Raw genomic sequence first — 21,524 nt, 5'->3', positions numbered from 1 at the left:
GAAAGAAATATTATAGCTATATTTTAATATTTAAATAGCATTAAAAGAAGATGTAAATATTGAAATTAGGTCTTATTGATTACAGTAAATGTTTAAATTTATTAGGCAACCAGTTTTGTATTTTTTTTTAAACGTTAAAATCAATAAATGAAAAGGAATATCATTTAATCCTAAATGTAATTCTTTTAATGCAGCCTATTACAGTGTAGGCTGTTTGATTAATCTCTTCCCGTCTGTCATGACAACGAATCAAAATTTTTTAAATGAATAAAAATAAAAGTGAAGGATATCATTGTTTATTTTCTTGCGATGTATAAAGTATTCAGATATAAATTATCCACATGGAACAGATTTTTATTTGTTTAGTTCCGTTGAAAATTGTAAACATATATTCATGATATATATTCTGGATAATCATGACTTTTAAGACTTAAACAGAGATTAACTATCAACAAATATTATTTTCGCTTAAATATTTTAGTATTAGAGAATTTAGGTTGAACCCAATTGCGAGAAAGTTATTTTTCTTTAAAAAAACTAAATTTACAGTGTTGTATTTTTACCATTTCATAATACGTATAAGGCGGTGCAAATTTTAATAATGTTAAAACTGATGGGCTTGGAGCAATATAATTATTAGTCGCATTTTCATATTGTTTTGGAGAAAATTTTTTGTATAAATGCACCACGAATTCCAAGACAATGATAAGATATTTCTGTATCTATGCTGTTATTTTGATAGAAATTCCGGGAACTTGTAAAGTATCTCTCTGGAAAAAAAATATTAAGGGAAAGTATAATGTAAAACTTTAATGCGAGGAAGTGTGATTTATCACTAATTTAAACATTTACACTAATCAATTCTTTGTTTGTATCACTAAGACCTAATTATTATATTAATTTTAAGTTTAGAAATATTCAAATTTATTCTCTTTTAAGTAGAATTCTTTCCCTAAGTAATTAAAATTAGATCAAACTTTCTTTTTTTTAAAAATGATTGGTCAGTTTATTAATTAGCTGCTTATTCATCATTAAGTTCAAATTATTTTATTCTTTAGAACATTTTCCATTTTTTTAGAACATTTATCTTTCAATTTAAAATTCCACAATTCCAAATTGCATATAAAACAGAATAAAAAGTTTTAATGACTATCACTTTATTTATATANTATATATATAGATATATATAATTCTTTTTTCAAGTTTTTTTTTTAGTGTCATTAATAGCTATGCTATTTAGAAATACAGTCCTATTAAGCACACACATCTTACAATTTAATCATTTTGCGAAAAAAGTAGCTATTATTAGGTATTTTGATCAAAAAATTTCCTTCAAATTCTATTTATAGAAATCGAGAACGAAAACCGATAATTGCTCCTTCTGTCAATATAGGTTATTTGCCACTCAGAATCTTAACCGAGTAGTAATTATCCTTATAAAAGTAAAATAAAATAAATAACAGCGATGATGTAAACTGACTATATTTCTTGATCATTAAAAAAGTTATCTTCCTTTTAATATGAGTTTCCGAAACTGAGAATTTTAGCTTTTTAAATAACCAAGCTAAAATATAATTTTAATAAGTTTTAAAATTATTTAAGATAATAAATGATCATAAACACATACAAATGTTTACAATGAAATTCAATATCAATTTTAGCATAATATTTTACTGTTTTTAAAAATCGTTTTTTTAATATAAATTTAATAAAAGATATAAATTATTTTAATTATTTTGCATTCGCATTTCTTTTATCAGAATTAAGTTGTTTACTTGAAACAACGAATTTTGTTTACCATATCTTTATTTTTTATTGTTTTAAAAGGTTTTACTTTGATATTAAAAATGGAGGCACCATTTATTTCTGATGTACAATTTATTTTAAGCACGTGTTCATGATAGAATTCTCATGATATAGCATGTATGAAATGGCTTGAGGTGTTGTAATTATAAGTTTTATTTTTAAATTGTCAAATATTCTTTGGTGAAACATATCACTTTTAACTAGACAATAATATGCTTCAGTGTTTAGTTTCCCTAAATTACATCCAAAGGAAATTAAGCACTCTTGTAAAAGAGCCTATCTGGAAATTATATTAAGGAGCAGTTTGATATAAGCATTTCACCTTTGGAAAAAGTATGGCTTTATTTTTTTCCAAGCCTTTAATATCAGATATAAGATCATAAGATATAATTGTGGTAAATGTCGATGAGCATCATTTTGTGAAATTATGCTTAAAATATTTATAAACTCGAATTCTTTCTGTATATTATCAGTAGTTCTCACGTCATTGCTGCTATCTGTATTTTGTATTATCTTTTTATGAAAGTTCATTATGTTATAGAAATATTATGTTACTAAATAAACAAGGCCGACTTGTTTGAAAAGTTCAAGAAGCTCAAATTCTAAGATATAAGATAATTCATCAAGAAGGTTAAAAAAAAGTTATTCAAAATTTAAAATTTCAGAGGAACACCTAAAACTTAAATTTGCTTTAAAGTAAAATATATATTTTTGTACCTTTCAAGGGATATTTTTTAAACTTGCATAATTGAATCCAGGCAGATATATTGAAAAAAAAAACGTATTCGATACATTTTCGGTAGCATCAATATTTTGATTGTTTCTATTGAACTGTTTAAGGCTTATAGTTAAATGTGAATACACTCTGCTATAGTTAATTGCTTATAGTTAAATGTGAATACAGTCTGCTATAGTTAAATGCTTATAGTTAAATGTGAATACACTCTGCTATAGTTAAATGCTTATAGTTAAATACACTCGAAAAATAAAAAAGTTTGAGAAAATGTAAGAAAGTATAATTCTCCATAATTAAAATAGAATTAATATTTAGTAAATAATAAAAGAAATTGATCATAGCTAATTTCGTTTATTAGCTCACATTCTGTATAATTAAAAGTTATGTTTTATTTTTGACTGTACAATTTTTTTGATTATAATTTTTATGGGATAACGCTATAGAAGGGCTGCGCTTATTGCTAGAAATTTAGAGAAAGGAATTTTGCTTCCGTAAGCCCCGTAAAAATATACTCTTATGAAATGAACTGAGGTGAAACAATTTCTTATATTTATAATAAGTTTATTTTTTAAATTATGTATTTTATGTGCGAAAAAGAAAACGAAAATACCGGTAAATCAATTTTACAAGCACTTTATGTAGCAAACTATTTTATATTTATATGATTTTTATTTTACATCTAAAATCCATATGAAGTATGACTAAAATCAAAACGTACTTCTTTCACAAGTGTATGGTTGCCTCGTTACCAGGATATCAATGCACGTCGAAGATTTTTTAACACTCATTTCTTCATTTTTAAGGAATGTAGATCATGACTTGCAATTCATAAATTTTGTTAAGAAATACGAACCGCTGCATGTGGTTATGCATTTCCCTTACGAAATTTTCCCATTCATTTATTTATGCATAAGTCAGCCTGTAAACACCCTATTTATCATACCTCCAACGAAGACGCTTGGTTTAATTAAATAAGACGTTTGTTTGATTGCTTTCTGCCCTAACCAGAAATTTGCAATTCAACAAAAATCATTGTAAGTTAACAAAAACAATAACTCACAAGCATGTTAGTAGCAATTTGTTTATTTAAATATCGATAAACAATTATCTATCCACATTCATGCTTCATATGCAAGATTTCGAAAAACTGAAATCAAAATATCTTTAATATCTCATCTTTAAAAATATCTAATTAACCTAAAATTGTTCTTCTATTGGTATTTTGACATTTTTGTACACATCGAAATGTAATGAGGTTCACATTTTCTCCAACTGTTCATACGATACTTGGTTGAACCATATGATTACACTTTTGAAACTTTATTATGAGATTATCACGGATTAACATGATTCAAGTTGACATCTTAATTATGGTTGTAGCTAATTCCTAAGAATATGGTACACATAATATAGTTCAGAGCTGTACCGATTTTTCCAAGACTGTAAGAAATAGTCGTCCTTCAGACTATTTGAGATTTTTTTTTTTTATATTGCTTAAAAAATGCCATGTTGAAAAAAAAACAATTTATTTTTTTATTTTTTTAGACTACTTGTCCTTTTTGGAGAGCATCGAAAATAAAAGAAGCTGCTAATTATCTGGGATAAATCGAAATACATAATTTTTACATTTTTAAAGGCTACTTCTTGTCTTTGGAAAGCAGAAAACATTTTTTTTTTTTGATTTACAGTTATGAATGTTCAACTCCGTAATTTGCACCTCTGAATTAAACCCAGAAAACAAGTGAATTCTTGTATTTAGACCAACTACCCTTAGTGGAGGATTATTTCGATGGAAATAACTCGCTTTTGAGTTACATGGGGAGGAAAACCTGACATGGTTAGCCCGTGAGCAAAGGGATTCTAACTTATGATCCGTCTACCACTTAGGGTATTTTGAGCCAATGCTGCTGTCAGTGCGAGTAGAGAGCAGAATTCAAATCGACCAGCCATCGCTCGAATTTTACCTCACTGGGTTACCTCTATCCATTGAGCCACTACAGCTCTTAAATATCGATTAAGCATTTTTTTAGAAAGAATTTCAAAGTTTCGTTTATTTTTTATATTACATGCTACTTTAGAGCATCTAAACTCCCCTGTTGTTAAGGAATTCTAGTTTTAATGTAATGCATCTGAATCTAAAATCATTTGAAATCTAAATCACTACACAGTATAAAAGGTTTTTTTTTATTACCGTCGTTGAACAGCTGACCCGAATTTTGAGTTTACGGTTATCAATGTTTAACTCCGTAGCCTTGCAATTTTGAACCCAATACAGAAAACAAGGGAACTCCTGGATAACTTGGAAGACTTTGCGACTCCGATAGATTTAACGTGCACCAGTCACCATTTAACAGATGAAGATTCTTCGGCCGTTAATAAGAGGTTCCCAATCATTCAGGAGATCGGTAAATTTAATTTAACTTTCTGCTTATTTCGCTGTATCTTAGAAACTTTTAAGCGAATGGAATGCATGTCATAATGTGTCATTGCGGCCACCACGATATAAAGCTCCCTATTACTTCCTTGACTGGAGAGTACAGCTATGGTGGTTACAGCATCTTACTCCGATACCGTAGGTCCTTGGATCAAATCCTGCTGGCAGTCAACGAACATCTCTCTCGCACATTTCTCACTCCTCATCGCTTTTGACACTATGCAGCAGGTGGGTGACCACTTGGATCAGTCTGCGTAGGGACCGAGGTGTGTGGTATTGGTCCTCGTTAAACTGTTCTACCGTAAAGTGCTCGACTTCGCGTGCAGGTCGTCGGGGTACCGAAGCGGGGATTCCATCCCCTCTGCGGAGGATCAAAATTGTGATGGCATGTCTTCGGATCATCCTCAGGGATGTTTCCCAGACCGTCGCCAATAGCCCATTGCTCAGCTCTAGTGTGACGTAAATGAACAAATCAAAATCAAATCAATCAAATCATTGACACTATGCATTTTGCTCAAAAAGGAGTTTATACTATTTTAATTTAGAATACAATAAGTTTTCAAATTCGACTACATATTCCGGAGCTATTTTGACACATTTTAGTTCAGCTTTGAGAAACCGTTTTTTTTTTTACTGTGTAATAAACATAATCTTGAAAAATATTCAATGTATGTACATACACCACATGACTGTATGTTTTAGGCCAGTTATGCATACACGTGAAATATTGCAATCTGTAAAATAATTTATTCCTCTGAGCCCCATTACAGAGGTTCGTGGAAACCAGAGGCAAACTACTGTAAAGAGGAATGTAATAAAGTAAAAACTGCAGGAAGGAAAAACTTAGTTATATTGAAAGGAAAAAAATTTGAATAATTTATTCATAAAAATCTAAATATGTATTTTTAATTTATTTTTATGCAATTTTTCGTGAAAAGTATTCTGTGGTAAAAAATTTGTTTTCAACGAAATGTTTTTAGTTTTCCTTATATCGAAAGAAAAATTATTTAAATTTTAATGATATAAAATTTTATTATTAAATTTGTTAGGAAATTATATTTTATTCTTCATAAAATATTTTGTTGAAGACCAAATAAAAAAACTTTATTTTATGCTAAAATAATAACAGTAATAAATTAAAAGTTTTAGTGTTCTTTCCCTGGGGGTTGGGAGTACCTGTTTGACTATAAACAAGACAAGCATTAGAAATAACCCCGTTGGTGAGTTGTTTGGTTCTCTGTGATTTAGAATGCCATTTTGTAGTTTAATTTTATTAATAAATATCAAAATCTCCAATTATAAACAATTTTTTTCCCCCAAGTGTGGCATGTATTTGTTACAGCTAAAGCTTGATAGCTCATAATATGCGCATTACCTAGGTAATCTGCAGATCATCTAGGGCGATACATTAAAGTGCGGAATCAAGATTTTTCTACAATTGACCTAGATAATGTTAGCATTAACGGTTTTCATATGGTTAAAGTTCAAAAGTTTGTTTCTCTCTTTCTATCAATTAATTTGTTAATTGTTTGTTCTTTAATTTATTGATAACACACATTATGTTAATTTAATAGTACAGAAATGTTGTTGTTCCGCCAAAGTTCTTATTTTCACTTTAACGATTGCCAATTAGGTAAAATGCAGATTATCTAGATAGTTTGTAGAATACCTGGATAGTTTGAAAAGGGAAGCACTTTTTTGGTATTTAACCGGATCACCCAAGTTAATCTGCACAATAGCTAGATAACCTGTAAAATTACTGCTTTCCCTTCATTAAAATATGAAAATTTGCATGAGTAAGTGTTGCAATATATTGTCACTGTAATAAGGTTTGTATGTACATCGATTGCAACACATAAATTTCACACTGAATGTAAGCTAATGTTATGTTAAAAGACTTAAAAGCAGGTGAAGGAGCTGACTCTATTGTATGTTGATCTTTAATTACAATATTAATTTCAAGGTTACTCTTTGAATAACAAAGAGATGAGTGTTTTGCTTCGGGGCGTCAGCGACTTCTAACAATTGCGATTTCCTTTCTCGCCACGCTTCTTTTTTAAACGAATTGTCTTGTAAGCTGCTTCCAGAATCAGTAAATGATGTCACATTAATTACTTACTAACCACTACACCTTGTCTATGAAAGCGCAGGAAAAACAAACGAGCTTGCTTTTGAGCTGTCAACTAACCTACATTAATAGCCACAAGCAATTGATCACAATAAATGTCAATGAGTCCTTTTCCCTGTCGTTTGTTGTCATTGGTCAAAATAACACAGCGAGAAGAACTTCGATGATCAACTTTAGAAGGCAATAATGACTTTCACTGTGACTTTTAGGAGGGTAAGGGATATTTTGTCGTTTATTTTGATATTAAAATTTTGTCAAATTGTCTATTTAGTAAAAAGAAGTATTTAAAAGTTAAGAATTAAGATTTACACTGAGAAAAAAAGTATGGTCTAACTGTCAGAATATGATAAATTTAACACGTTTCTGGATCACCAAAAAGCTGGGTAATTTTTGCTGATTCGTTTTGGTAATGATTTTGGTAAAATTAACAGTAAAATATGATTTAACAATACGTGAAAAATTTTGATAAATGTGGTAAAATTTGGTAATTTTTTAATGATACCTTAACAGCATGGCATAAAAATCATACAATCATAATCATACAACTACTCGAACCATAGTGTAGTAATGCCAAAAAACCCCAAGGGTTTTTAAGTCAGGCTGTCAATTTGAATGTCAGTGTTGCCAAATGACGCATAAAATATAAGTTTTTCACCTATATGCAATGTATTTTTACTTTTCAAACAATTTTTAAAATCAACAAAATTAGTGAATCAGTTGTGAGCAAAACTATATGTACTACGAGTAAAAGAATTATAAGATCTAATTTATGATAAATTCCATTTTATTTTTAAATTTGAATGGATTTTTCCTAGTCATAATGCATGTTATACAATAAATGAAAAAAAAATTTGTTGTTTCTTTCAGTGTTAATTTTAATCACGAAAATAATAATAATAATTAAAAAAAATAGAATTCGTATCTTTAAGTAAGCTATATTAAAAATCCTGATTGTGATCTTTTTTTTAACACAAATGATTACACAAATATTTTAGCACAAATATAACACAAATATTTAACACAAATGTTTGATCATAACACTATTATTCCATCTCAAATGTTTGATCATACGCAATTATTTTATTACAAATGTTTGATCCTAAGACATATGTAAACACAAATGTTTGATCACAGCGCAATTGTTTTAACACAAATATTTGATCATAACACTATTTTATCTCAAAGGTTTGATCATACGCAATAATTTTATCACAAATGTTTGATCATACGCAATTTTTTTAACACAAATGTTTGATCATAACATAAATAAAAACACAAAATGTTTGATCATAACACAATTATTTTAACACATTGCTTGATACCACAATTATTTTAACACAAATGTTTGATCATAACATAAATAAAAACACAAAATGTTTGATCATAACACAATTATTTTAACACATTGCTTGATAACACAATTATTTTAACACAAATGTTTAATCATAACGCAAACATTTGGTCTTGCATTTATTGCTTGTATTTTAAAGCTATAATTATGTAGTTGCCTGCATCTGGATTGTGCCATTCAGTTGCAGAATCAGCCATCTTCAGAAAAAGTTGATTTTCTGCAACACTTAGCCAAAATGAGGTAGAAACTGAGACTTTTTGGTTCAAAAAACATTAAAATAGCGTGTTTTGGAATACTTTATAAGGAGAGAGGAGCCTTTCTTTTTTTTATTTGGCTGGATTTGCAACTAAATTCGGAGTTTCGTGTTAAGCCAATATTTAAATTTTGCTAACTTTAAGGTATCCGCTTGGTTTTGACAACGAATATAAAATTGAAAGAAAACTAGTTTATATTTTATATTATGGGTAAAAAACTAAAAATAAAAAATTATTATTAATTTATTTTTTTAAATTGCCATATTTATATAAAATTCTTTTGCATATACGCGAAACACTGTAAAACAATTCTATCGCCCAAAACAAAACAAAGAAAAAATACTTTGAGGATTTTATTTAGAAAGCTATAAACTATACGTTTTGAGCGATTATATTAAAAGTAAGTGCATATACTACTGTGTTAGGGATCAATTTTAGCTAATCTTTAACAAAAGCTAATTTTTAAGAAATTGCCGCACGTGTGTTTGCGAAAAATCATGCTCAAAAAATAAAATTCTACATTTTTCTTCTAGTCTGTAGATCAAAACGTGCGCTATAATCATAAACACTATTATTATGTAAACAATTGTTTTAAAAATGACATGAGTTACCGTGTTTAAGGTGTTTGAAAATGTGTAAAAACCTGATTTTGAGATAAACGCATTTAAGGACTTAAAATCACTAGTCTGTCCACTGTTATCACCTTGCACAAAAACTGCTACTATAACTTTGTAAAGAATTGGGAGTGTTTTTGTTTACTGTGGGAAACTGAATCCTACCATATGGTTTTCTTGTCAATAAAAATGCACCGACAAAAATGGAAAACTGTGTTGTGCTTTATGATTAAATGTTGTACAAAAAAGTGTTTTTGTTATTTTGATAAATGTTCTTCTTTCAATTTCAGGCAATGAGTGAATTTGAAAAAATCAAACGAAGTTATTCGAAACGGGGCGAGTTATTCGAAGACGCTGATTTTCCTGCAACACAAACATCAGTATTCTATCATCAAAAGCCTCCTTTTCAGTTTTCCTGGAAAAGACCAAAAGTAAGCTGTTTTTTTGAGTGACCTTGCGAAATATTTAAACTAATGCATACTTATGAAAAAAATAATTTAAAATTTTATTTTAGCAATTTTTTTTTTCCTATGAATTTTCTTATTAAGAAAAATGTTTAATAAATATACGTTTATCAAAATAAATAACGCGCCTTATGAGTATTAGTCAAATGGAATGAGATTTGAATTGCAAAATGTTTTCATAAACATTGTAATATATTACATCGGGTATTTTTAACTGTTCAGTTAAAAGAAATATTTTAGTATTTTTATGTATTTCTGTTTAACTTATTTATTAAATTTCAACTTATTTGTTATGTTTCACTTTAATTATAAGTTAGCAGTTTATGATAGTAGATCTTTCCATGCAATTGAACACACACAACAATAAAATTATATACATCATTAAAATTGGCATGACAGCCCACAGTGAGACCTGGCCTTCTTAAAGATTCTCTTCCGTTCTGACCTGTTCTCAGAAACGGTTTTCCAGTTTTTACTGTTCATACAGCTCCTTACAGGAAGTAGACAAAATCGTAGGCAGATTCTTAGACTTACATTTTAGTTCTGGTTTGCAAAGCAAATAAAATAATTAGTTTTGATAAGCAAACTTAGTCGAGTGGGTAGGTGTGATAATGGTGTTTAGTGTACCAAATGTTATTTTGTGACATTGATAGATTAAAAGGAGCAATTTACGTTTAAACAGATTCATTCATATATCGTTAAATTAAGGAGTAATTGTGAGATTAGATTATTTATCCTTATAAACATAATTATAAGTGCATAAATTCCACGAAGCAGGTTTCGTTAACTCCCTTATTTTATCCCCAATACTTTTACTTAGAAAGTTAACAGAACAAATTTAACGCAGATTATTTTAGACTGTTTATTTTCATTTCAATTATACTTAAATGCTTACTTTAAAATATTATTTTAATTATTTATTGTTTAGAACCCAAGCTTCTAATTGCGTTGTGCAGTGAGTAAAAAAAAAATAAAGAAAAAAACTCCTTGAATTACTTTTGAGCTAATGATCGGATTTTCATGCACTATGACTCAACCTTAATGGTTCGAGGGGGTGGCCTGAAATATGCTAATTAGTTAGTTCTGACGATATTTGAAGTTAAGATTTTGCACAAAAACGTACTTTTTCTGATTAAACATAATCTTTTTCGGACGAATTATGTTTTTTGACCCTCGGAAATAGGAGGTAGCAGCAATCTGGGAAATGCGGTTCTAATAGTTTGGTTTGGAGAGCTGTCGAAAGTTTTGACCCCTCAATATTAATTTTATTTTTTGCATATTTTGCCATATCTCGAGAACTTTTTAAGAGTATTGAAGAATTTTTGTATACAATAACAAAATTCATTTATCTTAAAAAAATTCCATGCAAAAAAAAAAATAAATAAATAAAAATTATTTCATTTAATAATAGTCTAAAAATTTTTGAAGTGCAAGGTACTCAAAATTTTTAAATCATCTTAAAATATAATTTCTGATCACAAAATGGTATATTTGAACAAAATTAGTTGACTAGTTCTTGAAAAATCGAATTTTACTTAAAGTCGTACATTTGAAATTTAATTTCTCAAGAACTATTCGAGGGATTTCCTGCAAATTTTATATTTCGCCAAACAAAGTTAAATTTTTTAAAAAAATTATGTTAATTCTGAAATGATTATTTTCACAAAATTATAAAAAAGAATAAATAATTGTAACAAAATTATTTCTTGCATGGAATTATCTTTGGATAAACGAATTTTATAATTGTGCGCAAAAATATTTTTATCAATTTGCTTAAAATATTCTCAAGATACGGAGAAATACTCAAGTAAAATTAGCATTAAGACTATATATATATATATATGCCAAAAAATACATCGAAACTGTCCTGAAACCAAAATTGATACCATCCATCAGGGATCTCTTCCCCAACAACGCACCATTTATTTTTCAGCAGGATTCAGCTCCATGCCACACAGCTAAAGTATGCAAAGCATGCTTTCAAAATAGAGGCATAGATATATTACCATGGCCAGGAAACAGCCCTGATCTCAATCCAATTGAAAATTTGTGTAGACGTTTGAAAATTCTTGTACGAAAAAAACGTCCATCCAATAAAAGACAACTAAGTGAAGCTGTAGTTGATTCTTGGCACCATGTGATTACGAAAGATGAACTCCAAACAATCGTTCACTCGATAAAAAGACGATGTGAAGCTGTCTTAAAAAATAAGGGTTCTCCTACTAAGTATTGATTGTGTAAGTATCACTTTAAAAAAATGCAAATCTAAGATCTTACTATTAGTTGCACAACTTTTTTTGTAATACAAATATTGCAATACTGTATTATTATCAAATTCTACATTAAATTACCTTCAATTTGATATATAAACGTTTGTATTTAAGTGAAAATTAATATATTCTACAAGCCTACAAAGTTGAAAAGCATGAAACTTGCAAAAAGTGTCCACACTTTTGGCTACCACTGTATATACACTGGTTATCATAAATTAAGGAAAAATCACAAAAATAGCGATAACTCTTTCAAAAGTAAGCCAAACCGTGCAAAATTTGCATATGTTGTCCACTAAGAGTAGCTGAGTAAAATTGCAATATGCAAATTAGTGGCGCTGCACTCGGCTTACGTCATCTGCCTGGAGCATAAAAGTCCAAGTTTGAGAGAAAGCACACAAATTTTACTGTGATTGCGACATTGAAAATCTGAGATAGCCAATTCGTAATAATGACCTCTAGGCATCATTTGCCTGAAGAACTACGATGGAGAGCCATCGGGAGACTAGAGGCAGGGCAGAGTCAATCAGAAGTGGCCAGATGGCTAAATGTGAGTCCATCTGTGGTTCATAGACTTTGGAGGCAATTTCAAACCACAGATTCGGCATCTAGGAGGTTCAGTCAAGGACGGCCAACTGTTACGACCAGTGCCGATGACCGATATTTGACATTAAGTGCACGCAGGAATAGAACCGCTACTCCGACACATCTTAGATCCTCTCTTGCTGCAGCCACCGGAAGGTTGGTGTCAACGTCAACTGTGCGCAGAAGGCTCCACGAAGGTGGTCTGTATGCGAGACGACCAGCCATTTGCGTGCCGCTCACATCACGCCATAGGAGAGACCGTTTGCAGTGGGCCCGACAACATGTCCACTGGACGTCAGATCAATGGAGGCCTGTTCTCTTTACGGATGAGTCCAGGTTTAGTCTAGAAAGTGACAGTAGACGTTATTTGATATGGAGAGAACCTGGGACCCGTTATCATCCATCAAACATCCGTGAAAGAGATGCATACGGAAGAGGCAGTGTCTGTGTTTGGGGAGGCATATCCTTAGGAGGGCGCACATACCTCCATGTCTTTCCAAGGGGAACCGTGAATGCTCAGGTTTATCGAGACAACATCCTTGATGCTTATGTGCGCCCATATGCCGGGGCAATTGGTGATTGCTTCCTGTTACAGGACGATAATGCAAGACCACACAGAGCTCGCATTGTTGATGATTATCTTCAACAGGAAACAATTACTCGCATGGAGTGGCCAGCTCGATCCCCGGACTTGAATCCTATCGAGCACGTTTGGGATGCTCTAGGGAGGCGTGTATCTGCCATCAATCCGCCCCCTCAGACCCTTGCCACGCTTGCAACTGCTTTACAAGAGCAATGGCTCTCACTTCCTATTGAACTGATAGACCGCATAATTGAAAGCATCACACATCGCTGTTTGTGCTGTATTGCTTCTAGAGGCAATCATATTCCATATTAAAGGTACTTTTTCTATTGCAAACCGATACTTCCAATTTGTTTATTTTATACATGTGCTAATTTCTATACTACTATTAATGTCTGATAATTTCTTTTTATGTTGTTTAATACCTTACTATGTGTTGTATATTGTGGGTAAGTTTCATAAAATTCCATGTGTAATTTCTTGAGTTATCGCGATTTTTGTGAATTTTCCTTAATTTATGATAACCAGTGTATATAAACGTGTTTGCTTATTTATCCCACTGGCGGTTTTGAAAATGGGCAAAATTGGGATAATGTTTCTCCCCTGTACACTATTCCCCTATCGACTATCATTGAAAAACCGGTTTTGCTACGCAGAGAAGACTGCAGGTTAAAATACGACTCTTTCTTTGACCCACTGATGGTTCTCCATGTAAAGTACGTTTATGTGTATATCCTAAATTAATATCGCGTCTGCACTAATTAATTACCATATTTTCATTCACCCCCTAGCGCCAGTAAGATTGAGTCCTATTACGTGAATTTCCGATTATTAGATCAAAAGTTATTCTGAGTGGTTCATTTTTTTACTGTGCAATTTGCATAAAATCAATGGATTATAATTAAATTACCTAACGTCAATAAAGCGTGAAAAATTCTGGAAAAGAAAAACAAAATTTGGTTTTTTGATAAAAACATTTTGTTTTAATAAGACAAACCTTATTGTATATTCTTTCCTTCTCCCTTTCCAACATTCAAAGCAACTTTTAAGTCAATAAATTTATATTCATTAAAAAAAAAAAACAAGTTTCACTCAAATAATAGTGTAAAAAAAATAACAATAAGCATACTAATTTTTCAAGGTACATCTTTGCAGAAATGGTTATTTTCTGAAATTTTTTTTCTCCGTATCTATAACATACTAAACGTAATTAACATGACTGCAAAATTATAAAATTTCATAATATAACTAAATAATACGAGTTTTTTTAAAAAAATTTAATAGTTCATGAAAGTTATCGTATTAAATTACTAATTGATTTGTAAAAAATCCAAAATATTATGATCATTAACCACTTGCCGAGCCTTCAATAATCTTGACAAACCAATAATCTTATGCAAACTGAACTTAATTAATACTCATTTTTTCAACAATGGTGGTTAGAAGCACTGAAATGATGGCCCTAAGTGCTCCGGCCCAAAGGCGACCCTATGGGTTGGCAGACTCGCAGTCAAACATGCAATGACCTTACACTACCGTCTTGTACATGTTTATATCTAATGATGAATATTTGATATTCAAGTGTTTTGAAATTGAAATATGCAAATAGTTCAGATTGAGCTGTTGTTGCTCAAGGGATATGGCGTTCGCCTTCCAATGAGGCGAACCGGGTCCGAATCCCAGTGATGGCTGGTCGATACGAATTCCGCACCCAGCTTGCACCGACCACAGTGCTGTCGTAAAAATATCCTCAGTGGCAGACGGATCATGGGTTAGAGTCCCATTGACGTCTGGCTAACCATGGGAGCTTTTCGTTTTTCTCCTCTCTATGTAACGCAAATGCTGGTTAGTTCTATCAAACAGTCCTCTACGGAGGCAAATTTCACCTAATACCAGATCCAGGAGTTGTTTTGTCTTCTGGTTTGAGTTTAAAATTACAAGGCTACGGAGTTGAACATTAGTAGTCGTAAATCCAAATTATCGAGCCTGCTGCTCAACGACGGTTATAAAATAAAATCGTTGATTTTAATATTTAGTTTAATTTCTGTATCTTTTACTTAATATTAATTTGATGATATAGTTTTCAAGAACTTAATTTCGGTAAAAAAAAATTCTTTTATACTTTTCCTTTCTTTAATATTTTGTAAGTGTTTCAAGACTATTCAAAAATACCTAATAATGAAATGGGGATCTAATCGGACAATTGCTGAAGATTTGACATGGTCGCAGGACAGCGTTAAGCTTTTCAAGCAGCATTAAAATAGTAGAAATCATAATATATCTATACGCTTTGTATATAGAATAGGCGTCTCAAGATCACGCGCTTTCCCAACACTCCATACTTTCCCTCTCTCCGTTACCAAGGTTACCAGGATTCTTACTTTTCCCCCTTTTTCTAGGGCAGTACGTTTCAGTATCAAGTTAGAAAAGGTAAGATTTACGAAACTATGGAAACGCGAAATGGTAAAGTACAGTGTGTGTGAGTGGGGAAACCTTGACTCTTACTCTATTTTAGAACGAGCATAGATAAGATAATTGCATTGGCGGTGATACTGTAACTGTAACTGAGAGCCTAATTTAGCAAAATAAAGCTCAAAGCAGACTATTAAAAATTTATTTGAGCTGTAGTTAGAAATGTTGCCCAATTTAAGCAAAATCCTCGATGTTTCTTCTTTTTTTTAAAAAAGAAAAAGAAAAATTTCTTTTTAAATTGAGAAGTTTATATTTTCCTATTTGAGGAGATGTATACTAATAAGCTTTGTTACAATGTTATAAAAAAGCCTACGTCGTATTTCAATTAGCTCGAAAACTACAATACAGAGGACGCACTTTTATTTACTTATCGCATAAATGACTCGAAATATAGATTCAAAAGTTCTGTTCTATGGTAATGTCATTCTTTTATTCGCGGTTTTTTTCTAGAGTCCCACAGTGAATAAAAGGTTAATCTTTGTCATTGCCTTACCTTCAGGGTGGGAGGCTTCTCCAGAGGCGTAACCTGAGAGATGTGACCTTAGAACACTTTGACCTTTGGAATTGCTTTGATGAAAGCATTTCCATTCCTTCATCTCATCTCCTTTAATATTTGTTAAGCGTCCGACCTTCTTACCTCATTCTTCCTTAGAATTGACCTTCTTCTCCAGAAATTACTATAATTAGCTAAGAAAGACATTGTTATTTGGCATTCTTTTTTTTTTCTCAAATACAGTTGAAAGAAATGTTATCAAATTTTATAACGTAAATATCGTGAATGAAGATAACTGTCACAAATTATGCATTTAGTTTGAAAATAAAATTTTTAGAGAAAAATTCCCAAAAGCTTTGCTTTTCCAGGAATTAGAAGTATCAATACAAAATTATATCGAAGGAAGCACATCGGTAACTCTAATCGCGTTTTCACTTAAATGATATTTATAAATTATGTTTATTCAGAACTAATCAATTACTCAATCTTCTAAAAATTCATCTAATTTTCGATACGCATCTATGATCAAAACCTTTATAATACTGGTTGGGATTTTTCTCTGAGTTAATCTTTTGTAAACCTTTCTACAAGCTTTAAATATTTGTTTTGTTTGCAAATAAAAATACTTATTTTCCATACTTAATATTCTTTCACCGGTAATTTTTTAAAGCACGGTAGATTTTTAATAATTTCTTATATAATTTTGTATATAATTTCTGATCTGCAAATTATATTTTAGATATTTACATCACCCAACACTCTTCTTTTTTATTATAGCATCTAACACTCAAAATTATAAGTTAGACCAAAAGTAACTTTTTTTTTGAACTCATCGCTGCCGCGCATCAGATGTTGCACTCAAATTTTCACAATCCGCGAGAAAAATTTTTCTTTTAATGATAACATTAAAAGTGCAAAGTTTTTTTTTAATTTCTTCAACTTTAAAAAAAAATTAGTATAATGCTATTTATAATATTTACAAGCAAATTGTTTTGAAACTCAATAACTCCTTACATTATACTATATTTTCAAATAATGAAAATTTACATTTTTAAAAAAAAAGAAAATAATAATAATTTTGCAACTCAAAAATATTTTCTTGAATTATACTAAATTTTCAAATGATACATTTTCATATTTTTCAAAAACAGATAATTTCGCAACTCAAAAATTTTTCTAGGTATTTTTCCACATTTTCAAATGCTAAAAATTTCCAATTTTTAGAAATTAACTGTTTTGCATTTCATAAATATTTCCTTTTATTATTCTACGTTTTCAAATGAATAATGTTATAATGTGTATAATGTTTTTATAATTTTTACAAACAGATTATTTTGCAATTCAAAAACGTTTCCTGGTATTATACTGTGTTTTCAAATGTTAAAAATTTACAATGTTTGCAAACAAATCGTTTTGCATTTCATAAATATTTTCTTTATTATATTACATTTTCAAATGATAAAATTTTTGCAAACTGGTTATTTTGCTACTCAAAAAGTAAGGTCACTGGTATTTTGCTATGTTTACAAATGTTAAAAATTAAAAAAATTTACAAATTGTTTTGCTATTCATAAATATTATACATTATACTATATTTTCAAATAAATTCCACTCTGTCCTCTAGAAAATGTTCCTTTTTGAGGTTGTAAAAATGAAGTCTTTCACCAATTAAATTTAAAAATAAAACATTAAATAAACTTACTGGTATTAAAATAATTATTTAATGGCACTTATATAAGCAGATGAATATGTGCGACAAATATTATTTATGTCTAATCATAATTTAAATTAAAAGTCTAAAACAATAATTTATAGATTAATTTTAGTTAGTTTATTATTAAATAAAAATGTGCTAATCTGCGTTTAATGGCTACAATTAATGTGGTAATCATTGAACGCAAGAATAAAAAAATGCAAAGGAATCAAGAAAAATTACACAGCTTAACTGCACAGTGTATATTGATTGTTTATAGGATTATTGATTGTAGTTATGTGTTTGTGTACTTATTTGTTGAAATTCAAATTTTTGCTCTAGCTAAGTGAGAATACACATAAACAATAACAGTTATCGTAATTCACCTCTTAAAAGGGGTCATTAATGACTAATACCTGAACCTTTTAAAATCAATGAGAAGTACTTTGTTTTGTTTTATATTGCTCTTAGAAAATGTGATTAAAATACCAATTGCATACCTGCCAACTTTTAATCCCTTCCATTATCATTTTTCCCAGTGGTATTAAAATGGAATTAAAACTTCAATTTTAAGCAAACAAATACGTTGCATTTGAAAAAACTTAAGTTGACAACCATGATAGTAACACATATTAATATATGTGCTTCATTTTTGTAAGACTAGTGGTGATCAAAATCATTTAAAAATTAAGTTTATAAAAGAAAAAATAGTATATATTTACTACCACTTTAAATATGAAAACAAAATCTTCTGGAAAATCCGGAAGAGTTGGCAGGTATGCAATTGTGATTAAAATACTAAAGTTATTATATTTTAAATTCCAACAACACATATTTTTTTATAAAAATATTAAACTTTATTAGCAAAAACGTAATATTTTATCCTCTCACTCTTCCCAAAATGAAGTTATTTATCGTGGTTCTGATGTTCAAATTTGAGCATCCGTGTTATGAGGAAAAATTCAGCGCAAGTTTTGTAGATGTTTATCTTCGCTATCATTTCTGTCCGCCGGAATTCGCAATAACAATTGTCTATTGGATCTTTGTCAATTCATTTGGAATCAATATCTTTTCGAAAAAACGGATGCACAAAACTTTTTTCATAAACAACCCTCAAGAGAATTTGGAATTTACTGAAAATATCTGTTTTTGCAATTTATGTTTTTGATTACAACTACATTTTTATTCAATGTAATTAATATCTAAACCAAGATGATGATTATTGATCCTTAATTTTATGAGTGGTATAAAATTTTTTACTGATTATACGAGTATATTAATTCACTGCTAGTGATATAAACTTAAATAAGATATTTCTTGCATTAAATGTGGGAAGTCTATCTTTATATATTTCATTTATTTTTCATTTTGTAAGTTTTTTATGAATTGGTTGAATGCAAGTGACATGACGCGTGGGTCAGCCAATCAGGTTCGACAAAAACGCGTGACGTCGCTTGCAGGTATCCAATTAAATCTGAAAAGAAAATTGATTCAGCTTGATAATAAACCAAAGCTTTAAAGCTGTAATGTTAACATGCCATGCACAACCGCATGGTTACACACAACCATGTTACTCCAGCAGTGGACTGATCGTTAAGAAACGGTTCCTAGCAGATCACCGAAGTCACGCATCACTGGCTGCGATCAGCCTGCGAAAGGATCGAGGGTGTGCGGTATTAGTCCTCGTTAAACTGTTCTACCTTAAAGTGCTCGACTTCACGTACATGTCGTTGGGCTACCAAAGTGGGGGTGCCATCCCCTTCTCAGAGGATTAAAATTGTGATGGTATGTCTTCGAATCAGCCTCAGGGATGTTTCTCAGACCGTCGCCAATAGCCCATTGTGCAGCTCTAGGGCGACGTAAATGAACTATTACACAACCATGTTATTAGTTGCAAACACAAAATCCATTGTTTCAATTTTTTAAATTTTAAACTTTTGAAAATGAGTTGGAAATCAGCGAGGTGAGAAGTCTGATAATATAATGTGAGAAGAATGGAATTAATAAAAATTTCTGAGCACACATAAATTAATTTATTGCTGATGAGAATACAAAATACCCATATGACAATAATATTAATATAAAAATATTTTAATGTTTCTGTAAGAAAGTTATTTAAATACTTGATCTCGAATAAAAAAAATGGTTAAATGTATATAGGGAGTTAATTTATTTTTGTTTATCAGTATATTGTGGCATGAATCTGGTTACCCGTTTCAATGAGAACGTAATGCCACTTGAGACATTTTCAGTCACAAATTCTCCTTGATATCCATAACTAATTTAAAATTTAAAGTATAGAAAAGATGTAAGTAAAGTAAAGATGCTGAACATATTCTTCTTTATTGTAGTCTGTATGCGAGTGCCCGAATGAATTTAAGGACTGATTTGAGACGTCTTTCTATTTGTTGGCCACCTGTCTTATCGAAACTGGTCAAAAGTATTGAAAGTCTTGCGGCCTTGCGAAGTTTTGTTTTTAATGTAAATTTGTAAATTTTTCTTCTTTTTGTTTTCTATTTACAACTGCAAGCCTCGTGCTATACTTTGTGGTGCATGAGGAGTTTTAAGTCGTTTAAATAAAAAATAAAAAAAGAAGTTTAGAAAAATTGAGTTCAGACAAACCTAAAGTAAGCCATGGAGTTTCACACTCTGAAAAGAAATTTTTGAGATATCCATATGAAAAAAAATTATGAGAAGATAACTTGGGATTATGCAATGGAGAAGTTATCTTCCATAACTTGTTCATATTTTGATATTTTGAAATTTTTTTCAGCAATTAAAACTTCGTGGCTTTCCCTAAGTTTGCCTAAATTCACATTTATTTTTAAAATTAGTAATGGAGTTGAAAGAGTATATGAGACGAAACATTTCTCCCGTTGTATGGCGTCCTCTTCAAGCATTTTGCGACGAATTAATGATATCATTCATAATCTTCATGTTCAAAAGAATTTTTTTTGATCATTTGCGATAGGATTATCTTAGTGATTGAAATAAATAAATCTTTTTTATTGAATTGCACTTAGCCTTTTTTTCTTGTATTTCGTTATTAGTGCTTGAAATCTACTTCCTGTTAGCTTGTTGTAATTTAAAAAGGCTAATTTTTGGTTTAGTTGAAATATTTTAATCATTTAGTAACTATTTAATTATTTAGTTATCTTTGAAATGAAGTTTTTAATTATAAACATTTATCACAGTACGTTTTTTTATTAGCACGTATCTCGTTATGATAGAATCTATAAAAAAGTAGATAAGGTGCATTATTTTTCAGTTTTGCTTCTCTTAATTCAATGAAATTATTTATTTTGAGTACATTACTTAAATAAACTTCAAAAAAAATATTATTCAAATTGTTTTTAAAATCTTAGAGATGTTCTGAGCTGATTTTCAATCTTATCGAATCCTAACTTGGTGATTAAATATTTCTTTTAGATAACATCTTCCTCAGTTTTTTCTTCGTCTAATAAAAATGAAAAAGATAAGTGTTTCACAACAATGCAGTTTCTGTAATATTAAAAAAAAATTTATGACTATACAATGTACGTGTTCATAAATTTTTAGCTAGCAGAGAAAAATACAGACTTTCCATTAAATTAATAATTACATAATTACTCATTAAATGATTTATTTATATTTAATATATA

General features: G+C 30.1%; 1 protein-coding gene across 3 annotated transcripts in view; it reads left to right on the top strand.

Annotated features, from left to right (window-relative positions):
- LOC107452290 (calpain C) overlaps positions 1-21,524 on the top strand; it is a 76,143-nt gene that overhangs the window by 14,925 nt on the left and 39,694 nt on the right. For 2 of the 3 annotated variants that reach the window (XM_016068654.3, XM_016068653.3), the window contains exon 2: positions 9,614-9,754. In XM_016068654.3, the coding sequence (XP_015924140.1) occupies positions 9,617-9,754 (138 nt within the window). In that variant the 5' untranslated portion in view covers positions 9,614-9,616. Of the gene's footprint in view, positions 1-7,166; positions 7,318-9,613; positions 9,755-21,524 lie in introns of those variants that run through there. The other variant, XM_021147026.3, reaches the window with a different exon arrangement.

The sequence above is a fragment of the Parasteatoda tepidariorum genome, chromosome 7 (assembly GCF_043381705.1).
Source record: "Parasteatoda tepidariorum isolate YZ-2023 chromosome 7, CAS_Ptep_4.0, whole genome shotgun sequence".
Classification (NCBI taxonomy): Eukaryota; Metazoa; Arthropoda; class Arachnida; order Araneae; family Theridiidae; genus Parasteatoda; species Parasteatoda tepidariorum.
The sequence above is the reverse complement of the archived record's forward strand: the minus strand, read 5'-3'. Positions and strand labels throughout refer to the sequence as shown.